Below are 27,446 nucleotides of genomic sequence, written 5' to 3'. Positions count from 1 at the left end.
TCAGGTCTTCTCTTCACATCACTGGTTTCACGCTTTAATTTCAGCACTCGGGATACTGTTGACTGGTGGCAACCTATTTTATCAGCGATAACACGCATAGAAAGCGGGAGCCTCCGTAGCCAGGTGCAGCAGTGCGTAGCACACGCTTCTTGATTAGACCGGGATTCGAGCCCGTGACCACCAAATACGGAGGATGCGGAAAGGTCAGGGAATGACCACCGCATATCCACGGAGCAATTTGGCCTTAGTTGCTAATGCTCCTAAAAACCAAATAACAAACAAACAAACATAGAAAGCCCTTCCTGGCACAGAGCAACAGCTACACTTTTTTTTGTGTCAATTGAGCATACGGAACCATGCTTACACCTCCGAAAACCAGGATACCAATGAGCGTGTATACCCTTCCAATGCTGTGTTTATAGAAATGGCTGATGTAATACCTCGCAATTACTGTCTGATGCAATAAAAGCGGTATATGACGCAACACCTTTGCTTTGCGACAAGCAAAATGACTGTAATCAAACAATATCTTATACGTGTTTCACTACAAACATTATTTTTTTTTTAAGTTGAGGTAGTCTTTTTTTTTTTTGTCCGCCACTGTAGGTCTTTCACAGCTATACTTATTTTATTCAGCTCTTTGCATTTGAGGTAGGACAGTTTCTCTATGCTATATCATTCGTTGCATACGACTTAGTAACATCCACACCAGTAGCGTAGCTACCCTTTTTCGGGCTCGGAGGCAATTGTCTTGCCTGCCTACATGGTAGCTACGCCACTGATCAACACTAATTTAAACATACTAGACTTAGAAAAACCATAAAATTTCTTCGCGTCATTGACGGGATTTGAACGGAGCATTTTCCAGCCAGCAGAGAGGACAGTCATTATAACATCACTTTGCTACCTGCGCAGATAGTGATGCTTCATATCCTTAGTTGCGTTGGCGCTTAACGCACGCACTCTGCTTGTGCTGGTGTATTTATCCATTCATAGAGAGGTGAAATGGAATAAGAGCTGTTTGTGTTGTGGAGGTAAGGTATTGTTGCAATAGGGATTTAGGAACATCAGCGACTAAGACCGTATTGCTCTGTATGACTGTAAATTACATGTGTTCTGTGTCGATTTTTTGTTTGTTGTAAAAAAAAAAACTCCGAGTTTCGGGGAGCAAAAACCATGGTTTGAGACCAACTTAGCCACAATGTAAAAAAAAAACCACAAAAGTTCCTCACTTTATCGACAGGACTTGAACGCAGGTAATTTTCCTTGGGGAGGGGGTGAAGGCGTTCTACCCACGAGGGCCCCTTTAAGCATCAAAGCAACTAAGCCTATAAGGCATTAGTATATTGTCTGTAATTTCGTTTTTTATGTCAGGTTGCCTCTTTGTTTGGACGAATAACCGGAATTTCAAAAGAAACCACTACTCGTGATCAATTGAGATGGCCACATTCAAAAAGGCTGGGAAAAGGTCCATCTGTCAAGCCAGCATTTGAAAGACCATTAAACATCGCGTCCAGTAGGTTCTGTGGTGCTAACCGCAGGGGCAGCTGACTTGACAATAGCCATTTCAACACAACTGCTTTATAAACAACATTATTTTTTTGCACCACAGAACCTACTGGACTCTGATGATCATATTTCTGCCAACTCGGAATGGCTGAATTTATAATTTGTTTTAAAAATATATGACAACTCTTATTATTTAAATTAATTAAAATAAAATTCTATAGCTTTTACGTAAAAACTAGACTTTGGATAACCCAATTTAATGAAAACTCCAGATTGCAATAAATTCTCACTTCTTGCATTCCACATACCCAGTTTTGATTGTTCGCTTGTCTGGTTCAAATTAGTTTGAGTTTGCCAGGGATCTTGCCAATAGAAACTCCCACTCGTCTCCTGTTTGACAGACACTAGAATTTCTTGAGGGCTTGTAATCACAGTGAAACCCCAGAACCATTGCAGTGGAGATTTACAACGGAATATCATTCTCTTGGGTGAAATGCAATCTCTAAAGGGCCTCACGTTCTATGGTTTATATCGGAGTTATTTTCTCCTGTACTGTCCTACATAAACTGTGCTGCCACTTTATTGGGTACACCCCTGCTGTGCACACAAATGGTCCGTCCCACAACGTTGCTAGTCACAGGACCACAGTTGTGGATATAAATGCAGCAGAATAACCTTTCTAGTATCAGTTAAGCGTACAAACCGTAGCAAGAATGTGGAAACGGACTTCGAACGTGTCTTGGTAGTAGGTGCAAGACGTGCTGGACAAAGCATCTCTGAAACGGCAGTTCTCCTGAACTTTTCACGCTCCAGTTTCAAGGGTGTATCGAGAATGGTGCAACGAACAGAAAACATCCTCTCAACGGCACTCCTTTGGAAGAAAATCGCTTGTTGATGAGAGGCCAGAGGAGGATGGCTAGAATTGGGCAAGCAGACAGGCCACAATGTCGCACATCACGTCAGAATACAACCTTGGTGTGCAGAACAAAATATCGCAACGGACCACTAGTCGCACTTTGTCGCAAATGGGCTACAATAGCCGACGGCCACATCACCTGTGGGCACAGCAACACCAACACTAAACTATCGAGGAATGGAAAACAGTTGCTTGGTCTGACGAGTCGAAGTTCCTGGTGCATCATGTTGATGGAAGGCTCAAAATTTGGCGAAAACAACATGAATCCATGGACCCATCATGTCTGTCGACTACTGTGAAAGTTGGTGGGGGCAGTGTTATAGTGTGGGGAATGTTTTCTTGGGTCCATTGATACCCATCTGAATGCCACATCATACCTAAACATCGTTGCTGACCAAGTGCATCCGTTCATGTTGACAGTTTATCCTCAGTCAGATGGTTACTTCCATCAGGATAATGCGCCAGTGCACAAAGCCCGAATCACTGTGGAATGGTTCCAGGAACATGACAATGACTTCTCTGCTGCAATGGCCCACTCAGTCGGCAGATCTCAATCCCACTGAACATCTTTGGGACAAGCTGGAAAGGGCTGTTCGCTGCAGGCCTACACCTCCGTCGAATCTGAAGGAACTGTGTGACACTTGTATCTGCATGGTACTCCATTCCTGCACAATGTTTTCACCTTCTTGTTCAATCCATGCCTACTAGATATAAACCTAATTAAGTGGCAGCAGTGTACTTAAAAATTTTAATTATTTTCTCTATAACTTTTTTTTTTTTTTGTAATTTGGGCACTTCCATTATACTTGGGGAAAACTCCACTGTGAAAATGCCTAAGTTAGATATAATTCTCTTACTTAATTGTTCATTTTCTGATAACAAAAACTTCAATATAATTGCCTTAGCAGCGGTTTTCTTATCCGTTTACACTCTGTTCTTTTCCCACAAAAGAAACTTTATAGAAAACAATCTATTAATTTGGACATTTACTTAATAGCTTTTGAACAATATGGTCCTTAGTACAGGGATGGTATTTGTTATATGCAGGGTAGGCTATATATCAGTTCACCAAGACGCAATGCAATTTACCAATAAATACTTATTGGTAAATTGTATTGTATGTACTGTATATATATCTTAATATACAGGGTGATTCAAAATTATTGTTGGGGTTTCCGTGGCCTATATTTTCAAACCGGAAACAACAAAATAAAACTGCTTACGGAATATGAAAATGTAACTCAGTTTTATTACCTATAAAATCAAGACTGCAGAATGTTAAACAACTTCATGTGCTGCCTATCGTAGCACGTAAGATGCCCAAGTAATATTCAATTTCCCTCCAAGTGTTCTCCAGCATTTGCGGTGTAACTGTTTCGATCGCAGCGACAATTCTGAGCTTCAGTTCATCGGAGGTGGTCACAGGGGGTCTTGTACACAATGTCCATCACATATCATCCACAGGAAGAAATCAAGCGGCGTAAGATCGGGTGAGTGCAGAGGCCACGGAATCGGTCCACCACACCCAACACAGCACCCAGGAAAATGCATGTCAACTGTTCAAGAGAAGGCTCTTTCGAATGGCGCGAGGGTTTTCTGATCACTATATTCTGCAGTTATGACGATTTACCCTCCCTAATACGTTTCTTCATCACTAAATCTCTAAAGGTAATTTTCATCAGCTTCGACGTTTGACAAAATGTATTGGGCAAACTGGAAACAGCAGGGTTTATCATTCGGCTTTAAAGCCTGCACAATCTGCAGTTTGTAGGCATGGAGGTGAAGGCGATTATGAACTACCCTGCAAACAGTCGTTTGTTGTATACCTAAATGCAAAGAAGCTAGTCTATTTCATTTTTTGTGGGCTTTGAGAAAACGCTTCGTGGATTCGATAAATATCTTCCTGTGAAATGCTCGGGCTTCTCGGTGCAGAACACTACCAGTCTCTTGAAATTGCTTTAACCACCAGATAGCATTATCTGAAGGTGGAGCTTTTCCATACTGTGTTCTGTAACATTGTGAAAAACAAAGGTACCACATTGCCTTCTCTTGAACGGTTGCCATTTTGAAGTAATACCGTCAATATCTCCCAGACATCGATGTGGCGGGTACGTTGCCAAATATAACTTTTTGAGTTACACTTTCATATTCTGTAAGCAGTTTTTTGTTTCGGGTTTGAAAATTATAGGCCACAGAAACCCCAACGATTTAGAATCACCCTGTATATGGGGTGACACTGATCAAATTATTTCTCGGTAATGTAGCATACAGCCCATCCTGTAAATGAGGGAAATTTTAAGTCATTTTTTGTTATCAATGGCATCATTTAAATGTGCTTCCTTTATTTTGCACCAAAGTATGCAAATAATGTAAAAGGAAGTTGTCATGTATGCATGCCCACGGTAGATTCTACCCACGAGGTAGAATCGTCCTCCACACACCTGGTGGAAAAGACCTGAGTTAGAGTCCTGTCAATGACGTGAGGTATTTTTATGGGTCTTTTTCACTTGGCAAAGTTAATGGAGCTCAGGCAAGGACAGCATGGATTTTTCTCCCGGAAACTAGGGGTTTTTTTTGTCCAGCAAACAGAAAATTGACCTTAGAACACACGCAGACAGAATATACGGAGCAATATCGCCTTAGTCGCCAATGCTTCTAAAATCCTACTACTACAGCATGAATGCATCTCTGGCCGGTACATATACACCTCTAGAAGATGAATGCAAAGAAATATCAATGTTGGACTAATATAATTGCAAAAGCTACTAGGTTTTCTACCATTCGATGCTGAGACTGAAATGGATGGCAGATGAATTGACAAAACTGTAGCAAATAAGAAAAATGCAAGATAAATTTAAATTATCACATAATACAGATGCCCAGTGGTCAGGAGCAAGAGTGCATAGCACATTCCTTGAGTGGACCGGCATTCAAGCCCATGACTATTAAATATATTTGTGTTGACGATTAATTGTAAACTCTGACTTGATTGTCGTGCCGGAGTATAAAAAAAAATATATATATATAAATTTGTTTATCGTTACAAAGGTCAAGCTAAGACAGGTTATGAGCAGCTCGGCAATCACATTAGTCCACTGGATATGAATGAATTAACTGTTGATCTTGCTCAGGTTGCTGACAAATTGAATAGGCATCTTGAATTTATATTCACATGAGGAATTTATAGACAGAGATGCCAAGAATGAGAAATTCTAGCAGGGAGCTGAATGATTTTGTGATAACTGAAATGAAAGTGGAGGGGAAATACTGTAGCTAAAGGTAGAAAAGGAATCTGGAATGGATGGGATCTATCCAATTATATTAAGCAAGGCAGCAAGACACAAGCAAACATTTAGCTGTGATCATGAGAGTATCGAAGGCGCCTCCGTAGCCAGGTGGGAAGGAGCAGCAGTGCGTAGCACACGCTTCTTGATTAGACCGGGGTTCGAGCCTGTCACCACCAAATACGGAGGATGCGGAAAGGTCAGGGAATGACCACCGCACCGGAGCAATATGGCCTTAGTTGCTAATGCTCCTAAAAACCAAATAACAACATCAACAACATGAGAGTATCTTTGGATTTAGGAGCGGTCACTATGAACTAGAGATGTACAAATGTATTCCCAATTCACAAAGGTGATTCAAAGGAAGACACGAGTAATTATGGACCTGTTAGCTTAGTAATTACAGACCTGTTCCAGGGAAAATAAGTCACTGGTTAAGTAATAAAGGACCATCTAGAGTCATGCAGTTATATTGCACTCTCAGCATGATTTGTTAAGGAATGATATTATCTCACCTCTAATTGGATACTACGATGTAGTAACAAAGGAACTGGATGCAAAAAATAATTGAGCTTTTGATACTGTTTCACATGAAAGACTTTGTACACAAATTGGAGTAGCATGGCATTATGAGCAAGTTACTGCTATGGATAAGAGAGAGGGTTGAATTACAGGAAGAGGGAACAGGGTGGTTAATAGGCACCACTCTTCTAGGACTATTAGTGTGTCCCCAAGGGTTCAATGCTGGGCCCATTGTTTTCTATATTTATTAATGATACTGTATATGGGTAACAGTAATCCAGGTACCAACTCTGATACTACACTCGGTATAAAAAAAAAAAAAAAAAGACCTGGGTGTAATTTTGGTCACATATAATTATCTGAGCAGTGCAGACATGCTGCCAGAACAGCTCATGGGGTTTTGTCATATACAGAAACTTTGCTAGCAGGGATAAGGTGATTATCCCTTTGTAAGACCATGGTTAGGCCCCATCTTGAATAGTGTATACACGTCTGGAGGCCTCACTTTAGGATGTAGAGCTCATTGAATGGGTACAGAGAAGGGCAACCAGATTGGTAAAGCAGCACTCTTACCGAAAAAATGCATCAGTTCTGCAAATTTCAGGTTGCTTGCAGGTTCCTGTCTGGAGACTAGGAACCTACAAGCAACCTGTTTAAGGCTTTGGCTTGAGCAAGCTCAGTGCTGGTGGCATCCTTTCTCTTGTTCAGACACAGTTGGTTATAAATTGAAGTTTGCTGCAGGACAGATGTCTGGTTTACCTTCAGCCAGCATGTAGGCAATTGTTGGAACAAATTTCCATCTGCTGTTGTAGAAGTGGGTAATTTGAATGAATTCAAGAATGACAAATCATTGGAGGGAATGGATAGATGATGTTTGAGGTTTTTTTTTTTTTGCTGAGGGTTTATAACCTTTCCTACTAGTACAATCTGTGCACATGATTGTTTCAGCTATCAATATTTTGGGGGATTTTATCCTTTACCTGTTTTTGACATATAAACAACACTCATTTCTAAACAGCCTACTACTGCTAAGGCTTGACAGGAAAATGTGGAACCCATTGCAAGTGTTTATATTTTGTAATGTCCCAAACAAAACTTGAATTCTCCACCTGCTTTCTGTCTGGCTACCTCCCTCTAGTCATATCAGCAATCCTTTTGTTTTACCACTGCACAGTTAGTTTTAACATTTCTCTAAGAGTTTTTTTTTTTGTAAATTTGTGTCCATGTTCATCCATATGTTAAAACAGAAAAGGAATTTGTTTTAACATATGGAAAAACATGTTCTATTGAACAAAAACTTCAGCTCTCATAAAAACCGTGCTAAAGCATAAATTTCAAACTATGTGGAAAATCAAGCAGACACCACCTTTGGTGACAAGATGATGCTTTGAAATTTACACAGTAGCATTCACAGAATTGAAAACCAAGGAAAAGTGAGCCTTGTTTTTCTTTTCAAAAAAAAAAAATAAATAAAATAAATAAATAAAATAAAAAATGTATTAAATTTTATTTTGAGTCTCCTCACACTGTAGTATACTTTTACAAATATATGTAAATATATTTACCTTTTTTGTCACACTTGAGTTTTTCTTACATTTTGTGGATTATCCAGAAAAATTCATTTTACAAATACAGGATAATTGGGAGGCTATTGTATTTTAAAAACTGACGGTTAAATTTATTTAATAGTAATTCACCATGTAGTGCAAGGAAGCTGCACTTTTGCTGCACTGCAAAAAAAATAAAAAAAAAACCCAAGTAGATAAGAAAACAAATTATATGCTTCCCTCCTCACACAATTTTTTTTTTTTTTTTTTTTGTGTTGACCTTTGAATTTATTCAAACTGTCAACTTCAACTACCTGTGAGGGCAACTTGTTCCAAGAATCAATAACTCTGGCTAAAAGAAAACTTCCTACAATAAAACCTCAACCCTGTAATTTGAGTTTAGACTCCTAGTCCTGGATTTCTTTAAAACAGTGTAAATTACACCTTCACTCATTTCACTAACCTCTCTCAGAGCTTTATAAACCTCAATCAGGTCACCTGATTGAGGTTTCCAAGCTCTATAGCCCACATAATTGGAGTCAATCTCACCAATTCAAGTTACCTGTTTTTGGACCCTTTCAAGAAACTCAATCTTTTTTTCAGTGAGGTCTTCATACTTGAACACAGTATTGCAAATGTGGTCTTACCACTGCCTTATACAGTGGGATTATGACCTCCCTATCTCAACAGAACAGCATTCAATAATTCATCGATAGGACGCCATGGGCTTTCCTAGCTGCCTGTTTACACTGTTCAACTATCAAAAAAGCAATTCTCATTTCAAGATTTACTCATGATCAGTCACACATTTGAAAAATGACACTTTTTTTCCCTTTTTTTTTTTTTTTTAATTTGACAATGAAATCATTGTCAAGGAAAAGGTACATTGACAATGTACCTTTTCCTTGTCAATCTTTCTTCCCTACAAATTTTGCCCTGATCTTACTTCCCTTATTCTATAGGGGGATTTAAAAAAAAGCATACAACTCATAGTATATTTTCAGTTTTACAGTCGGTCCTCGTATAACACGTGTTTACATTACACGAATTCGATTATACACGATTTATAAATAGGGGAATGTTATCTTATATAGCACGAACCGAATTCGCTTATGCACGATTCGCCTTTGTATTTACAAGAAATGGCAGTCAAATGCGAAATCACCCCAACCGAACGCAACACGATAGGAATGAAGAAGATTCTGAAAATGTATTTATGTTTTATATCAGTGAAGGGGAAACACATTTCACCATAATAACGTAAAAACTAACACAATTCCAGCTATCGGTATAATCGCAAATGCAATTAGATGGAGTTTACTACCAGTTTATAACAGATTCCACTAGCAGAAACGCAACTGGAAATTGTTTTTATTGTTTTATGTAGTAACCCCCAGAAATGTGCTTTAGTAAAATGTGAGGTGTTAATAGCGTATCTCGGCCTTTACCGTGTTGTTTATTCAGTTGCTACCCGCGCGCAGCTTTGTTTATGTGTATTAAGGGTGCCTCCTCGTTTTGTAATTGTGCTTTATTCCCTAAAAATGAGTAAAATGCTTAAAAGGTGTGAAAAGGAAGCGTCCTGGTGAAGACACTACAGATTCAGAGAGAAAAAGAAAAGCAATATCGATAAACAGAGGTGGACTGGATCAAAAATTCTTACCCGGGAAAATTTATAGTGGCCTCATACTACAGTTTATGGCCAAAATCACACCGGGATTTCCCGGGTAAGGCTTATGGCCAGTCCGCCTCTGTCGATAGAGAAAAAAAAATATCAAATTGTGAAACGCTTTGAGCGAAATGAAAGACCATGTGATATTGCACATGCTACAGACCTAAATGAGGCAACGCCGAGAATTACAAAGAATGCGGAGAAAATAAAAACAACTTTCATAGCGGGAACAACTCAAAGTGTAATTAAAATCCATTAGATTAAGACACAAGAATTGGAAGAGATGGAACGGCTGTCATCTCTTTGGATAGAAAATCAAACAAAAAACAAGTTTGTTTACGATAGAAGCAAAAGCAGTAGCAATATTTTATTACGTAATAAAATACGTAAGCATTTTATTACGACTATTTTATTTAATATAATAAATTTTTTACGAATAAAATACGTATTTTATTCGTAAAAAATACTTTTTTATAATATAATAAAAATAAATATTTTTTATTCTTTATTGTATAATAAAAATAAAAAAATATATTATTTTTTATAACGATTAAAATTACCCGATTATTTATTGTATTTGGTAATGTTTTGGTTCCAAATGTGTATTCAATCTTGGGTGGTCGGCACCTAACCCCACTTTTCCCATAGGGACTGTTGTTTATATTGCACGATTTTGCATTGCACGAGAGTTTCTAGGAACACAACTATCGTGCTATACGAGGACAGACTGTATTTCAATTATTAATTCATTTGTCTGAACTGTTACTGTTGCAATTTCTGATTCAATATTGACTTGTAATTCTTCTAATATACGAAGATTGTTAGCATATACCACGGTTTTAAGCAATCTAAAGGATAAAAATCTGGGCATTCTGGATATTCAAATATATGTTTTCACTGTAAACAAAATACTACTGGTTAGTGACTGAAAGAAAGCAAACGCATAAATAAGAACTGTTGGATATCTTGGACAAGCTATTGCTACTACTGTAAAAAGTCTGAATCAAATTACATCAAAGTCACGTGTGATAACATACTATTCGGGACACATGAATTTTAATTCATCCTGAATCAAAATTTGTAAATGGTCAGAAAATTCAATTCTGAAAACAACTTTTTGTTTAAAGCAAAAAGTCTACTTATTACAATAGCTTGAAATGGAACAGGAAAGAAAAAAAAAAAACTACTTTTTGAAAAAACTACATTTAGTGTTCTAAACTAAAGTAGGCAAGAAAGCCTCCAAAAAGTAGGTTTTTTTTTTCTTTCTTTTTCTTCTTTCCTGCCCTAAATGACGATGATGCATTTTGTTTTCATTTTATTTACCAGAGTTACAAGAAGTTATGTTTGGCATCTAGTGGACACAAAGCAAACGAATGCATTGTTATTTTATTTTCTTAAGTTAGCTAGAGCATACAAAAAACTCTTTCAGCAACTGTAATATCTCCTGCTGTATAAAATGTGGCATTAAGGACAATTTATTGTTAGGGTTAAAGGGATGATTAAGTGGAAGAAGACAGTATCAATCAGCACTACCCTTCTCAGACTAATGTTATTAGTGGAGTCACACAGGTTTCAGTGCTGGGCCCATTGTTGTTTTTAATCTTTATTAACGATATTGATGAATGTATACCAGGTTTAATGTCAAAGTTCACAGACAATACAAAGGTTGGCATCGTAGTTAGAGACAGTAATCAGGGTGAGCTATTGCAACAAGATCTAGGAAAATTGGGGTCGATGGTCTAAGAAATGGTGGTTTAAGTTTAACTTTGACAAATGCAAGGTACTGCATATAGGCACCACTAATCCCAGAATAACTTAACTGTATGATACTATACTCAGGGTAGTAGAAAATTAAAAAGATCTGGGGGTAATTGTGCAGTCGATATGAAATTCTCTGAGCAGTGCAGACATGTTGCCAGAACAGCTCTTGGGGTTTTGTCAATGATATACAAAAACTTTGATAGCAGGGATAAGGAGATGATTATTCCTTTGTACTACAAGGCCTTGGTTAGGCTGCTTCTTGAGTAATGTATACAGGTCTGGAGGATTCACTCTGAGAAGGATGTAGATCTGCTGGAATAGGTGCAGAGAAGGGTAACCAGAGTGCTGAAGGGAACAAAAGGGTGCTCTTACCTAGAAAGAGCTTCAGTTTTGCAAATTACATAGTCTGGAGAATAGGCATCTGTGGGGTGATCTGACTGAGGTGTTTAAGGCCTCAATGGCTTTTTAACTCTTGCTGAGACTACATACACGAGAGGGCATAAATTTAAATTGAGGAAGGGTGGTTGCAGGATAGAAGTGCAGAAGTTTGCTTTCAGCCAGCAGGTGGTTTATTGTTGGAACAGGCTTCTGTCTTTTGTTATGGAAGTGGATAGTTTGAATAAATTCAAGGAAGAAATAAACAAATTCTTGGAGGGGTATGAATGGAAGAAGTGATGGAAGTTTTTTTTTTTTTTTTTTTTGCTGATGCTATATAAGCTTGCTTTCTTGCATGATTTGCCATTACTAGGTACCATGCATACAAGCACTTGTGTTCCTTTTAGGTATGTGATTAACTTGAGATAAAGGAATACTTTTTGATATACTTATTGACTATCTGCAAGTATAAAACTGTGATTAATTAAATATTAAAACTGCTTTAAAAGTTTTGACATCTGCAATGTGTATGTGACATTGCAAAATATTTAGCTCACCAAAAGCAGTAATTTTATTTTTCTAAATTAAGAAAGAACAAGCAAAAGAGAAAAAATAAAAAGAATGCCTAAACAGAAAAAAAAAAGGGGGGGAGGGATATGACACAATTTTATCTTTATTCTGCTAATTTCAACCCAATAATCTCCAATTTCATAAGAGAAATATTTTTTACTGTATCTTTGTAATGATTGACATGACCTAATGAAATTTTTTTTTTTTTTTTAAATCTTGAACCCATAAAATAACAATTTTACATTATGGATAGATTTGAGTATATATAAGTTAAGTGCGATAGCATCATTAATACATAGCCAAATCTGAATTAACAGAATATTTGCAAGGCGGCATCGTTTTAAGTTATATCTCATATTGTGAATACCTTCACAACGAGTTGCCATGATATTGCACTACTTCGAATAAGTAACGCTTCGCCTGAGGAGAAGACTAATGTTACTTATTCTCAGATGGATACCACCGCCCAGACAGCACTGTTTCAGGGCTATTTGGCCCACTTGGGTACCTACCCACTCACCCACCGAAGAAGGGCCAAATAGCCCTGAAACAGTGCCGTCTGTGCGGTGGTATCCATCTGAGAATAAGTAACATTAGTCTTCTCCTCAGGCAAAGCGTTACTTATTCGAAGTAGTGCAATATCATGGCAACTCGTTGTGAAGGTATTCACAATATGAGATATAACTTAAAACGATGCCGCCTTGCAAATATTCTGTTAATTCAGATTTGGCTATGTATTAATGATGCTATTGCACTTAACTTATACATAGTCTAGACTTCTTCATAGCTTCAGGATTTAGCCCTAAACGCTTTATAGGATAGATTTGAGTTGCGAGTTCATGAGCTAGAACCCAAGTGTTCCAGTTATTTTATAAAACAGTACTGATATATCAAATCCTTTTGTAATATATCAAAATTTTAATTAAAGAAGCACTGCAGCCTTAAGTAAAAATATACAACATTTTGTAGTCATTCATCCATCCATCCATCTCAAGTTATTTTGATATTTCAAAATTGTGGTGAACTATACTTCAAATTACTATATTGCATAAAAGAAAGTAATTTTACAGTAAACATCAAACTAAAAGATTTCCAAATAAAATTTATCACACCATATTTCTTAGCAGAGCAGATTAGTAATCACATACATTTTCATAATCATAGTGTACAATATCACAAGTATAGGGCATTCTTTAGATAAGAATGGTTTTTCATTAAAGATTTTTAATTTTGTTTACTTAAATATTCTCCATTATTATTGGAAAAGAATAAACTTTGAAAGGTTGATCAAATTGTGAATGGATGTCGCATGTAACAGGATATCTCAGGAGGAAAAAGAAAAAAATATATATATCACAGTAGTGGAGGGTCAAATGATAAAAATAACAAATAACAGTTTACTCAACAACGACATGAATATAGCATACAATCAACTGATTCAGGACTAATAAAAATAATAAATAAATAAACAAAAAAAAAAAAATGACAAGATCCAAAATTGTTACTCATATGTTACAATTTCTTCACAGAAATAAAAAAATGCCTGTCTCATATTCAAAAAGCATACATGAGCATTTTAAAATATTTGAGAAGGAAGGAACTGAGAAATTACTTGCCAACTACCAATTAGCATCCTTATACAGGCAACCCCCATATAACACTGTACTTCTACAACACAGTTTTGCTCTAACACTATTTATAAACTGCTGTAATCCTCGCAGAACACAGTACTTATATGACATGGTTAGAGAATTGTGGCAAACCTAGCATAACATGGTGTTTTTGAACTTTTGTGCAGGAAAAGCCCTGTTATTATGTTGGATGTAATTTTTCAACATTTGCATTCTTTTTTTATGAATCCCCCTGCTGACTCGATAGTCATTATTAAAAAAATAAAAAAAATTGTTAGGAAATTCCCTTGTTAGGTTCTGCTATTGAACTTGTGTAGTTGAAAAATCTAGATTTCACAGTTTTATTACCATTGGATAACACGGAAGGGAATTAGAAAGATGCAAGTCATCCAAATGTTGAAGTAATATTCCTACCACCTAATTAAAACTTCTTTAATTCAGCTATTAGATAAGAGGCATTATGTCTACCTTTAAAACTCATTACATCAGAAAATCGCTACAATGGATTTTGGAAAAATTTGATTCCGAATCTATTGAAGTGATGGAAAGATTTTTCAATTGTGGACTCTATTGGAATCATAGCTTTATCACTCAAAGAAGTAAAACCTTCAACATTAAATGCGTGTTGGAAAAATGTATGGCCAGAGTCAGTTCATTCAGAAAATATGGTTGAACCAGTAGAAAACAGAATCGGTGTGATAGCAGAACATGCTAAGTCAGTAGGAGGGGGAGGTTTTGATGATATGACTACTGAAGACGTTCAAGAATTACTGGGAGAAAAAGAGGCTGGAGAAGCAGATTTGGTGGAAATTGCATCGGAGGTAAACCAAATCAGTTCAGAGAATGACAGCTCAGATGAAAATTCTGAAATTACAGATTTTTCACTAAAAAGCATACAGGAAGGCATAAACTTAGCCAGGCAATTAGAATCTTATTTTTTGAATGCAGGTCCTTAGAGTGAAAGGGGCACAAAGTTCCAAAAGGGAGCTTCAAACATGCTTAGCTCCATACTATGAAATTTACAAAGATCTATCAAGCAAAAGAAAACAAACACAGATTACTGATTTTTTAAAGAGAGCAGAAGATACATGAAATCTAGATGCTGCAGAAGAAAGTTCAGAAGGTGAATATATTCTGTGAATGAAGAATTCTCATTTGTTTGTGCTTAAGCAGCGATGACGAGGAAGAAAATTAAACGAACATACATCATCTGACATATACGTATCACAGTTTGTAAGATGCTTGTTCAGTTATTACTATTTTTAATATTTAAGAATAAACAAGGAGTTACCTTTTATTCCGTTGGAAGGAATTCTTCTTGATCAACTCTCCTTTTCGTGAATTATAAAATAATAAAAAAGTTGTCAGTAAATTAATCTAAAAATAATTTAAAACTCATAACGTGTTCCATACTATCAGTCCACGAGTAATCCAACACCTTCCCAACCAGACCCCAGGAATATCAAACCTCCAACGTAACCTCTAGTACTGAAAAACATTTTTATCAAAATAGAAGTAAAATATTCTTAAGAGCGATAAAATTTACAATTAAAAACCACTGCAATTTCCTCCCCTTGCAGTGGTTTTTGATCATAAATTTTACTGCTCTTAAGAATATTTTACTTCATTTCGATTTTGATAAAATGTTTTCCAGTACTAGAGGTTATGTGGAGGTTTGATATTCCTGGGGTCTGGTTGGGGTGTGCTGTGCCGATCCTGGGGGGGGGGGGGGTATTGGATTACTCGTGGACTGATAGTATGGAACACGTTATGAGTTTTAAATTATTTTTAGATTAATTAATTTACTGACAATTTTTTTTTATTATTTTATAATTCACAAAAAAGGAGAGTTGATCAAGAAGAATTTCTTCCGACGGAATAAAAGGTAACTCCTTGTTTATTTTTAAATACTAATACAACGTAGGAAAATACCAAGCACATGTATGCTCTCACTTATTTAACTATTTTTAATAAAAATTAAGTTTGATAGTTATAAAAAAAAATGCATGTTAGCTTTTGGAACGTAACCCCCTTTTTTGTACTGGTTCTTAGTCCCGTATAACATGGTTTTGCACTGCACGAGATTTCATAGGAACCTAACTACTATGTTATGCGAGGGTTACCTGCAATTTTATAGGTCACAAGAACCAAAATTTCAAATTTGATAAACACAATTAGGTTGGATTTATTTTGGTTTAGCATAAAGGCAATTCAAGCCATGATATGTCTCATGTGTAGGGTATTTAAATTGCATCCACTTTCTCTAGATGTCAGTTCACCCAGTGAAACCACTGGAGTTTCTCGGGGGGGGGGGGGGGGTCCTACGATCCCACCTAAGAAGAAAACTTGGTATCTGATAAAAATCCAAGTTTCTTTAACCATCGATGGCAAGTAAACAACAAACATTTAATCATTTGGTAGGTAAATGCCATTACTGACTACACCACAGTGACTTACAAATATTTTTTCTATTTGCTGTTACTATGCAGGGACAGCTCATGGTATAAGACAGTGGTGACTGCAACTTGTTTTTATTTTTTTTTTAAACTTTCTATTTTCCAACATCATTATCTATAATAACAACTATAGTTATGTGTTTAAATTTATAACTTAACTATATTCAAAAAACCTATTATGAACATATAATTCTATACTTATTTCATCCATGAAAAAGCATGTCTAACAAAGCATTCACTGACTGAGTTGCAAACATTCTTGCAATTCAATTGAAACTGTATGGCTCTGGTGATGTTTTATGTCTGACTTTACTGCATGCTTGGAAATACTACTGAACATAGGTCTCCATGTTCTGTTTGCTGGATGAGTATGGAGATTTGCTGCAACCAGCCACACCAACAATGCAAGATTGCAAAAATTACGTTGCATGTCTTGTCACTGTGTGTGTGTGTGTGTAAATAAATTTTGCTTTTTAGCAAATTATGGTAGAGTACAGAGAAATTAAAATATTGTATAATATATTACAGACTTCATTTTTTGATAAAAAAAATTGATGATTAAGCAACTTTGCAACCAACCTGGCCATGTGCTGCTACTGTTACTTACTGGACATTTTGGCATATAATTGATCTCATTTAGTGTAGTAGAGGGGGTGTGTTTTTTTTTCCCTTGGCAAAATTATTTTAAGGATTCTGAAAGAATGTTAAGAGGAAGTTGAGCTATTTCTACTGACAAGAATTAAAAAGACATTATTTTATGTCTAGTTAACTTTAACTTAAATTACTTTACATAATGTACAAACTCAGTAATAAATATGTTTCCTGTATAACTGATACAAAGTGTCATGAGAGTTAGTTTAAACATTTTCTGAGAGGGTAGGTCATGAACCTCAATCTTGCACACTACTCATATTGTTTTTATAATATATTTTTTTTCTTTTCATTCACTGCACGAAAATCTGAATTTAAGCGAACAGAAAGCATGTGTATATTTTTTTTCACATTTATGAAACAAAAAGATTAAACTGCACAGAACTGGCAAGTACAAAGCAAAAAAAGGATTTGAAAATTTATGACAGAAGTTAGAGGCAATGCATGAAATGAAGTCAAAATGAATATTAATCAGAGCAACATATGTTTAACATGTGATTTAGTCAACAAAAGTTACTACATTTAGTTTATAAGAAAAACTGCATCATGTTAATGAATGTCAGGAAGAGATTTTTTTTTTCATGTGGCTTGCAAAACATACCTACAGTTTAGAAAACATACTGAAGGCCATGAATAAAGTCTGGGCTTAAAACTTCACAAAGTTGCTTTGAAAGACAAGACTAATGAAGGTCCTTTAACCATTTATAAAATCCAGGACAGTTTAAAAAGCACTATAAAATGCAAAAACTGGCAGCATCAAATGTGTGAAAATTCACACGTTAACATTCAATGATAGTTGGAAAGACATGAAAAGGCAGACTTCATACTATCAAGGTGTCTTAATTCCATTTTTAAATGAAATAATTAAACTTCACTAGATCTTAGTTAAGCAGCAAACCATATGAATAATTTCATTTTTGAAATTACGACAGCAATATCAACTTAAAATTACAAAATGAATAAAAAATGAACACATTTAAAAATAAATAAAAGTGCAATAAAATCAAAGTGCAATTATGCATTTTTTTCTTTTGATTACAAGATAAAAAAGCAGTATGTAACTGATTTAAAAAAAATTTACCAGTTTTATATAGAACTATTTATAAATCTAGCAATCATAACACTTTCATAAGGTATAAAAATATATATATCTCTTAGCCAAAGTGATCATAGACTGTCCCTCTATACAGAACTTTTTTTTACCCTGTTATCATACAGAAACACATAACAAAGGCAGGCCATAACCTTATTGCATGTCACATTAGCAAACACTTACCACAGCTTTTGTATCTGCTACATGTGCAAAGTTTCAGGACTGGAAAGGAAAAGGCATAATTGTAAGCTGCATTTATAAACATACAAAATAAACAAAAAAAGAAAAGAAAAGAAAAAAAAAATTCCAGCCAAATATTTAAGATAGAAAGTAGTTGAGCATTTGTGAAGGGGATAAGTAAGCAATTAAATGATTAACGAGTGCAAGAGAGAGAAAAAAAAAAGTTAATTAGGTTAAAAAAAATTAAATGGCCATGCACATTTTGAGGTGAGGGAACAAATCAGCAATTTAAAGATGGAACAACATTTATAATGGTTTCATAATAAAGTAAGTTACTCCAAAAAGTGCTAATTTTTAAGGATATCACTTGTGTTACGATACTGAAATCATATAGCTACTTATAACCAGACAATAGAGGGAAAAAAAGTGTATACAGAGAATCATGGAGTGTTAATGTTATGTTTACAATTTATCACTATACCACTTTATAAATTTCTTTTTTTTGTCTGTTTTTAAATCAAAGCAACACTCTTGAGTTTATCAGTGCATTGTGTCTGTAAAGTGCATGTAGTATTCTATAATGGATTTGCATATTTTTGCTAGATGAAAAATCACAACTTGAGGGAGGAAGAAGGACCATATAACCTTCAACTGAGAACAAATGACTAAGCAATGGTATGAAAAAAGGATTTAAATTCCTTCTACTACAATGAGATTCAAGCCAAGGCATTTTCTGCATGGTGAGGAAAGCAGTCAATTGCCACGTGTTACCCATATGGTAGATGATTGCTATGAAAAGAACTGTTATACAGGATGATTCAAAAATGGATTTTGCAAGAATGTTTTGTATGAGGAGAGAAAAAATAAAGAGGTATTATAGAATTCAAAATCACTGTTAGTTATGATCTCAAAATTTCACATTTTTGCTGCAGATAAATTTTCAGTTTTTAACAAAAATATTGTTAAAAACAGAATTTAATATGCAAAAATTGCATATTAAATCCATTATCATTTTAAAAAATCATCATGGTTGCTCAAAAGGCAATGTATTACTTTAACTTCTAATGTCTCTCGAAACAAGAACATCAAAATATTGCTTCCTCTGCATCTAAAAAATTTGGTTCTCTTGCACTCAGCATTACTTTTCTTCAAAACAGCTATACAAATTACAAGTCTGTCCTACCATGGAATTTGTTCCCACATCTGGGGTGGGGACCCCAAAAATCTCTCTCAGGCTTGTAGATTCCATTCAAAAAGAGGGCAGTTAGGTTAATTAATAACTCATTGCCAAACAGTCTTTCCACTCATATATGTTCTGTTTCTGCTGCATGCCTTTTCTCCTGAATTGGATTCTATAATTCCTGCTCTCTCTCTCTCTCTCTCTTCCCCCCCCCCCCAAACCAGTTTGAAGATGTGCTGCAACCAGTCAGCATTCTTTTACTGTCCAATTTCAAACTTACAGAATCAACCTTTCTTCTTCCTCATTTATTCCTTCAATTTCCATTTTCTGGAAAAAAAACTCACTTCATATTTATTTCTTGAAATTTACCATCTACAGAAACTCAAGTCTAATGCCAACAAGTATCTTCTTTCATCTTTTCAACCTTCGACTCATGCATGGTACTAAGTACTATTGGTTCTAATACCTCTCATGCTTGGGTCTTCATAAAAAAAAATAAAATTAAAAAAAATAAAGATAAAAAAAATATATTTATCACTGTCAACTTGAACAAGTGTTTGAGCATGGTGCAAGAAAGACACGGATATGGTAACTTGTTCAGGGGACAGATGAATAACTGCAGATGTGTAATTTGAAATGTTTCACGTATCCTCACAGATAAAGAAAAAAAAAAAAAACCATTTAGATTGGTGAATGTAGATGCTAATGAACCAATCCAGCAGTACTGATGTTTTCATTTAGCTGTGTTCTGGCCTGCTGCTGCTGTCATTTTGCAAAAACATTGCAAAATGACAAGCAGCAGATCCAAAATATGTTGGATATGCCTAAAGGAGCATATCCAACAATGTAAGCAACGTCTGCAATCAGGCAATTTATACAATTTGACCAAGTGATTTCCAACAGAGCTAACCAACATGTTAACAAAGATTTACATCTGAAACTGGGCTTTCCTGACAATGTGCGGAATTTCCACTGAATGTGCAAAACTTCATGTTGCACACATTAAGCACATCTTGGCATGTAAAAGTTGACTTATCAATTCATACTAAAGAGAATGTCCAGATAATCAGCACAATTGTTCAGAATCTACCAACAATCCTTTGAATGGCATGTTTTGGGACCACCCCATCCAAAAAATACTATAGATGTTTTCTTGTCTGCATCTTCAGTGATTGTAATTCTATTACACAATCACAAAAAACACCAAAAAGCCAAACTTCTGCATGCCTATTCTTAAAGAAACTTCCATGCAAAAGGGAATGGAAAAACAGGTTCTGATAAACACATACCAGTTGTGATGTTAATGATGCAGAAATTTAGAAGTTTAACTGCTGTCTTTTGACACGCTATACATGAGGTGCATATCCATGTATTTACAATGTATTCCATCTCTTCTAAGACAGTTCAATGCATTGGCATAACAAACAATTTTGGGACCCCCTATCATTAATTTAATCAGTGTGATAAGTACTAGGAGCATTTGGACCCCCTTTGGCTGGGGGTACCCCAGTGAATTGCATCAGTTTGCTATATGTACACTATGCCACAGGTTCAATGTCTAATATTTGATATGTTATGATATTTCTGTAATGTCATAACATATCAAATATTTAATTTACATAACTCAACAACAGTGCCTTAAATCTAAAAAATACTACTAAGCATTTTTGTCTGTATTTTCATGCAGAAAATTTTAAACACTGACCTCCATTTTTGAATCACCTTGCAATAACAAAAACATTAAGTATCACTTCAAAGGTTTTTTCTTTTATTTTTACAGACACTCTTCGTGAAATACTGACCATTTTTGAATCACCCTGCAGTTATTCAAAAATGGAAACATTAAATATCATTTCAGATGTTTTCAAAAGGCCAGGTGATATCTAATGATGATCACTAAAAAGCAGCATTCTGATTAACTTCCATTTGAAGCATTAAATCCATTATGATTTCGAAAAACCATCATGGTTGCTCAAAAGGCAAATGTTATGGCAAATGTTTAGGCCTAAATGGTTGTCAGATGAACTAATGAGGCATATGGCAGAGAAGAAAAATGCATGGGATACATACAAATTAACACGTGACACGGATGCCTATGATAGATACAAGTTGATCTGTAACCAAGTTACAAAGGAGGTTAGGCAGGCGAAGGCAGATTACGAGAGATCCTTGGCAAGGGATGCGAAGAAAAACAGCAAAGAGTTCTTTACTTATGTAAACTCTAGAAGGAAGGGGATGAATCAGATTGGTCCACTTGAGATCGATGGGTCAACTGTTGATGACCCTGCTCGGGTAGCTAACAAACTAAATGAATATTTTGCATCGACATTCACACACGAGGAGTTATTCAGCGAGGGGAATGCCAGAGGTGTATTCAACTCTAGCAGTAAGCTAGAGAATCTTGTAATAACTGAGAGCAAAGTGGAGGAGAAATTGTTGAAGATAAACACAAGAAAGGCACCTGGGGTGGATGGGATCTATCCAGTTATATTAAAGGAGGCAGCAAAGGAGGTAAGCAAACCCTTAGCCATAATTATGAGAGCTTCCTTGGACTCAGGGGAGGTACCCATTGACTGGAGATGTGCAAATGTGACCCCAATTCACAAAGGGGGATCAAAGGCTGACACAAGTAATTATAGACCTGTGAGTTTAACTTCTGTTCCCGGAAAATTAATGGAGGCACTGGTGAAAGAAGCACTGCAGGATCATCTAGACAAGACTTCAGTTATAGCTAGGACACAGCATGGTTTTGTTAAGGGGAAGTCTTGCCTGACCAATTTGATTGGATACTATGATGCAGTCACACAAGAACTGGATGCAGGGAATAACTTTGATATTATATACTTGGATCTTAGAAAGGCTTTTGATACTGTTGCACATGGAAGACTGCTGCACAAATTGGAGCAGTGTGGCATTGGAGGCAAGTTGCTGCTATGGATAAAGGGGTGGTTGAGGGGGAGAAGACAGAGAGTGGTAATCAATGGACACTGCTCATCGTGGACTAATGTTATTAGTGGAGTCCCTCAGGGTTCAGTATTGGGGCCTTTATTGTTTTCTGTATTTATAAATGATATTGATGATGGTATATCAGGCTTAATGTCCAAGTTTGCAGACGATACGAAGGTTGGCAGGGTTGTCAAGGACACTACTGACACTATGCTGCTGCAACAGGATTTGGAAAGGTTGAGCAGATGGGCTTCGAGGTGGCAAATGAAGTTTAACATTGACAAATGTAAAGTACTACATATGGGAAACAGCAACCCCAGAGCAACGTATCAACTCTGTGGTACTACACTGACAGTGGTAGAGAATGAAAGGGACCTGGGGGTGGTGGTGCAGGCAGATATGAAGTTCTCTGAGCAGTGCAGACGAGCTGCGAGAGTAGCTCATGGTGTATTGTCAATGATATATAGGAATTTTTCTAGCAGGGATAAGGAGGTGATTATTCCCTTGTATAAGGCAATGGTCAGGCCACACCTAGAGTACTGTATACAGGCCTGGAGGCCTCATTTCAGGAAGGATGTAGAGCTGCTGGAACGAGTACAGAGAAGGGCAACTAGATTGGTGAATGGGACAAAGGGGTTCTCTTACGAAGAAAGGCTTAAGTTTTGCAAATTACAGTGTCTGGAAACTAGGCACCAGCGGGGTGATCTGATAGAGGTGTACAAAGCCTTGAATGGTTTGAGCATGCTCAATGCTGATGGGATTCTTCCTCTAGCTCAGAAAAATCACCTGAGAGGGCATAAATTCAAATTGAGGAAAGACAGATGTAGGATAGATGTGCGGAAATTTGCCTTTAGCCAGCGGGTGGTTGGTGGGTGGAACAGACTTCCATCCCCTGTCGTGGAAGTTGATAGCTTAAATAAGTTTAAGGCTCAGCTGGACAGGTATTTCGAACGAACAGAGGGGTGAAGTGGAAGTGGTTATTTTTATTTATTTATGTTACTTTTTTTTTTTTTTTTTTTTTTTTTGGCTGATGCTGCATAAGCTTGCTTTCTTGCATCAAATGCCTCTACTAATGCTAATGCTAAAATGTTATCAAGAGGATTCATGTACTCACAAAAAGTAGTGAAAAGTAGTGATGCTGGTGTTAATAGTAGATTACAGAGAGATACATTAAGAATGATTTAGAAGTTGCATATGTTAAGAACAATTTCATTAGTCATAACGTACCTAGGCCTTTCAGAAAAACAAATATTTATGTAATTAATTACAGAAGTTAAAGGGCAAACTTCTAATGTAAGTAACATGATGTGAGAAATAAAAAAGGTAGAACACTACACTGCATTAAATTAGAAATAATAATTTACTGAATGGAAGAGCTGCTCTTCCACACTGAAAAATATTTCAGGAAGGTTAATAAACAATTATATATTAGTAGAATAGCAACAATAGAATAGTTTTATTTTAATGGGATTTGTTTCTGGTATATTTCTTGGTGTACTACTTGTTCAGTGCATTCAAAAATAAACTATCACAGATACATTTCTTTCTATTTCAGAGTAGCAAGTACAAGGATGATGCACAGCCTGCAGCAAACTAAACAATATTCATTTTGGAAAATTTTATTAGAAAGCTGAATTATAAAGACACCAGAGAAAAATTTGCATCTCTTCAGAGAAATATTGCAAGCTATATCTCATTTGCAATTTTGCAAAAGGCACTATATATTACTTTCCTTAATGAGAGTACAAATAGTAAACAGTAAACTCCATAAAACATGGTTTCAACAAGACAATGTGACAATTTTGCTAGCAGAGAAAAGGAGGTGATTGTCCCTCTGTATAAGGCAATGGTCAGGCCATGCCTTGAGTACTGCATACAGGTCTGGAGGCCTCATTTTAGGAAGGATGTAGATTTGCTTGAGTGTGTACAGAGAAGGGCAACAAGATTGGTGAGGGGAATGAAGGGATCCTCTTACCAAGAGAGGCTTACGTTCTGCAGATTGCAGTGGCTGGAGACTAGGCACCTGCGCAGTGATCTGATTGAGGTGTATAAGGCCTTGAATGGGTTGAGCACGCACGCTGAATTCTGATGGGATCCTTCCACTTGTTCAGATTACGAACCTAAGGGGGCATAAATTAAAATTAAGAAAAGATAGCTGTAGAATAGATGTGTGTAAATCTGCCTTTAGCCAGCGGGTGGTTAATTGCTGGAACAAACTTCCATCTGTTGTTGTTGTGGAAGTTGATAGGTTAAATAAATTTGAGGAACTGGACAGGCATTTGGAGGGAATAGTGTGATTTTTTTTTTTTTTTTTTTGGCTGATGCTGCATAAGCTCATACACTTGCTTTCTTGCATCACATGCCACTACTACTACTCACACCTCTTCTGTTTCCTTGGTATATTTGGAATGTGTTTCATGGACAGCCAATTTCAAGAGGATTATGGATAAAAAGAAGTACAGAAATTCTCCCACTTTATTTCTTTTCATGGAAGTCTTTAAATGATACTATGGATTACATCACATCAGTCTGCATCCTCCTGAAACAAGAGGATGCAGAATGACATGATCTAGTCTCATTCCTCTATCACGAGTATCAATTTTATCCAAAACCAGATTCCGTATATTTTATCAAAAGATAACATGGAGTCCAATATCAGGGAAAGAGATAGTTATAGTGATATGTTCCATGAATGGTCATAATTCCTCTTCATGTTTGGCAATGCTCCCAAAGTGATCAGAGATAAAAGATATTTCTGAGTCCTAATTTCTAATAAACAACACCTTTTCCAACAGAGATAAGCCAAGTTAGTGCAGAATACTAAAAACTAAAGGTATCCAACAAATGAAGTGGGCAATGATGTTGCTAGACTCTTAACTACAGCCAGTGACTACCTCCAAGGGCTCTGCATGAGTGCCAACTAATTCATAGAATGGATTAGAAGGAATAGAATTTGTTGCTTCTTTTTCTGGCAGAGTTTCATACCAAGCTGGGGACAGCAATATAAATTCTGCAGGATATCAAACAGTCATTCTCCACTGAATGACTGTTTGATAGTCACACATGCTGACAAATATGTCTCTAGGAAAATGTCCCAATAGATAAGGCAATTATTTTATTACTGTAAATGCTCTCCTGTTATTTATACCTTTATTGTTATTGGTACGAGGGTGGTTCAATAAAGAATTGCCCTCACCTACTTCAACACATCGCAGAGTCATGATATTTTGTGAGTAGCATCATACATATCTCTGTACTAAAGGCGTAAAATTTCAGCCCTGTGTCTTAATTTGTTTTTCTCTTACAGAACTGAATGTGTGACGAAGTAGCATCATGGACAAAGTTGAAGCCAGAGCTGTAATTCGGTATCTGTTCTTGAAGGGGAAATCTAAAGAAATCCACGAGGAGATGACTGCTGTATATAATGATGAAGCCCCATCCTATGGCCAACTCCATTTATGGAAATGGAGTGCAAGACGGATTCCCCGATTATTGACTAGTTTCCAGAAGGCTGATCGACAACAGAAGAGTCGTTAGCCCTGTGCCAAAAAAATGAGGAAGACTTTTTCTCTCGTCTAATCACTCAGGATGAAAGTTGGATACACCATTTCGACCCTGAAAGTAAAAAGCAGTCCGTGGAATGGCGACATCATGGTTCCTCACCCTACAAGGCAAGGATCCAAGCGTCAGCAGGAAAGGTCTTGCTGACAGTGTTTTGGGATGAGAAAGGTGTAATAATGACTGATTACATGCCAAAAGGTAGAACAATTACAGGTGCCTATTATGCCAACTTACTCTCAAAATTACAGGAGAAAATCAAAACATGTAGGCTTGGTATGCTGTCCAAAGGTGTGAGAATGCTTCAAGACAATGCCCCAGTTCACATTTCTGAAATTGCAACAACACAAGCGGCCACTTGTGGATATGAAATACTGCCCCATCCAGCCTACTCACCCGATCTTACACCATCGGACTTCTTGTTTCCTTCCCTCAAAATCATTTCTTTGGGGGGGCCCACTTCCCTGACAATGAGACACTTATTTCTGCAACAGAGTCGTGGTTCAAAGACCAACCTCACCACTTCTACAAAGATGGTATCCTTAGCCTCATCCATCGATGGGAAAAAATGTGTAAATCTGCACAGTGGCTATGCAGAAAAGGACTAAAACCTGTGCCAAGAACCAACAGGCTAGCACCTCTACAGCTAGGTCAGGGCGATTCTTTATTGAACCACCCTCGTAAGTTTCATTTATATACTTCACAAAATAAAAGTTACAAAAAAGCAATTTCAATGAAATTGCTTTTATTACATATAAATCTGAGCCTATATTTTGCCAATCAAGACTGGATTACTTAGCTATTAAACTTATTCAAATAAAGGGAAGAATTTAATCTTAATCTGAAGTTCATCTTATCTTCTCGATCTCTCTCCCCCTCATTAAGGGGGGAGAGAGAGAGAGAGAGAGAGAGATCGAGAAGCATACAAAGAAAAACTTCCAATTAAATTCATAATAAACATGTGGCATTCAACTGAAATTTTTTTCTTCCAAGTGCATGCACACACACTGCTCAGCTGCTCACTTAGATTCAATACATTATTCACATATTGGTATACTTCCATATCACAATCATATCTGATGATAAACTATTAATTCCGAAAAAGCTGTTACAACAATGTCTGAGCTTTATACAGATTTACCTTTGGTGATGCCATTTGAATAAACTGATAGTTGCAATTTAGGTTAATCTGCAGATACCAGTATCATTTCTAATGTAGACATAAGCCAAGCATCCTTGACAATGTAAACTAAGCAGATAAGAAACACGATTTTCATATTATGAGAAACCCAGCCTGAAACTGAAATATGAGTATACCTGGAAAGATATACTACCTAAAACTGTCACTCAAGCAACCAACATGTGAAACTGGCTTTCATCTTGTAATTTGAAATTATTCATATTTGCCAATAGTTTTAATAAATTTCAATGCAAAGAGTTAAGAAAAAAAAAAAAAAACTTAAGATAGGAAATATAAAGTGACAGGATAAAATGATTTATGGATGCAGGAAACAAAAATATATCTGAGGGAATGAAATAAGAACCAATCAATTCTTATACCATGCTTTATTTCCATTCATTTTTATTATTTTTTTTTC

At 36.3% G+C, this 27,446-nt stretch overlaps 1 protein-coding gene across 1 annotated transcript in view; it reads right to left on the bottom strand.

Moving 5' to 3' along the window:
• Positions 1–18,092: 18,092 nt before the first annotated feature.
• LOC150083690 (uncharacterized) overlaps positions 18,093–27,446 on the bottom strand; it is an 83,144-nt gene continuing 73,790 nt past the window's right edge. Inside the window, exon 5 of the mRNA XM_090378127.1 lies at positions 18,093–18,206. Within this exon, the coding sequence (XP_090234253.1) occupies positions 18,185–18,206 (22 nt within the window). The 3' untranslated portion in view covers positions 18,093–18,184. The remainder of the gene's footprint in view (positions 18,207–27,446) is intronic.

The sequence above is a fragment of the Mastigoproctus giganteus genome, chromosome 7, assembly GCF_048544385.1.
Source record: "Mastigoproctus giganteus isolate SK-2022 chromosome 7, ASM4854438v1, whole genome shotgun sequence".
Lineage (NCBI taxonomy): Eukaryota > Metazoa > Arthropoda > Arachnida > Uropygi > Thelyphonidae > Mastigoproctus > Mastigoproctus giganteus.
Note: the sequence above shows the minus strand (reverse complement) of the source record. Positions and strands in the feature narration are given on the sequence as shown.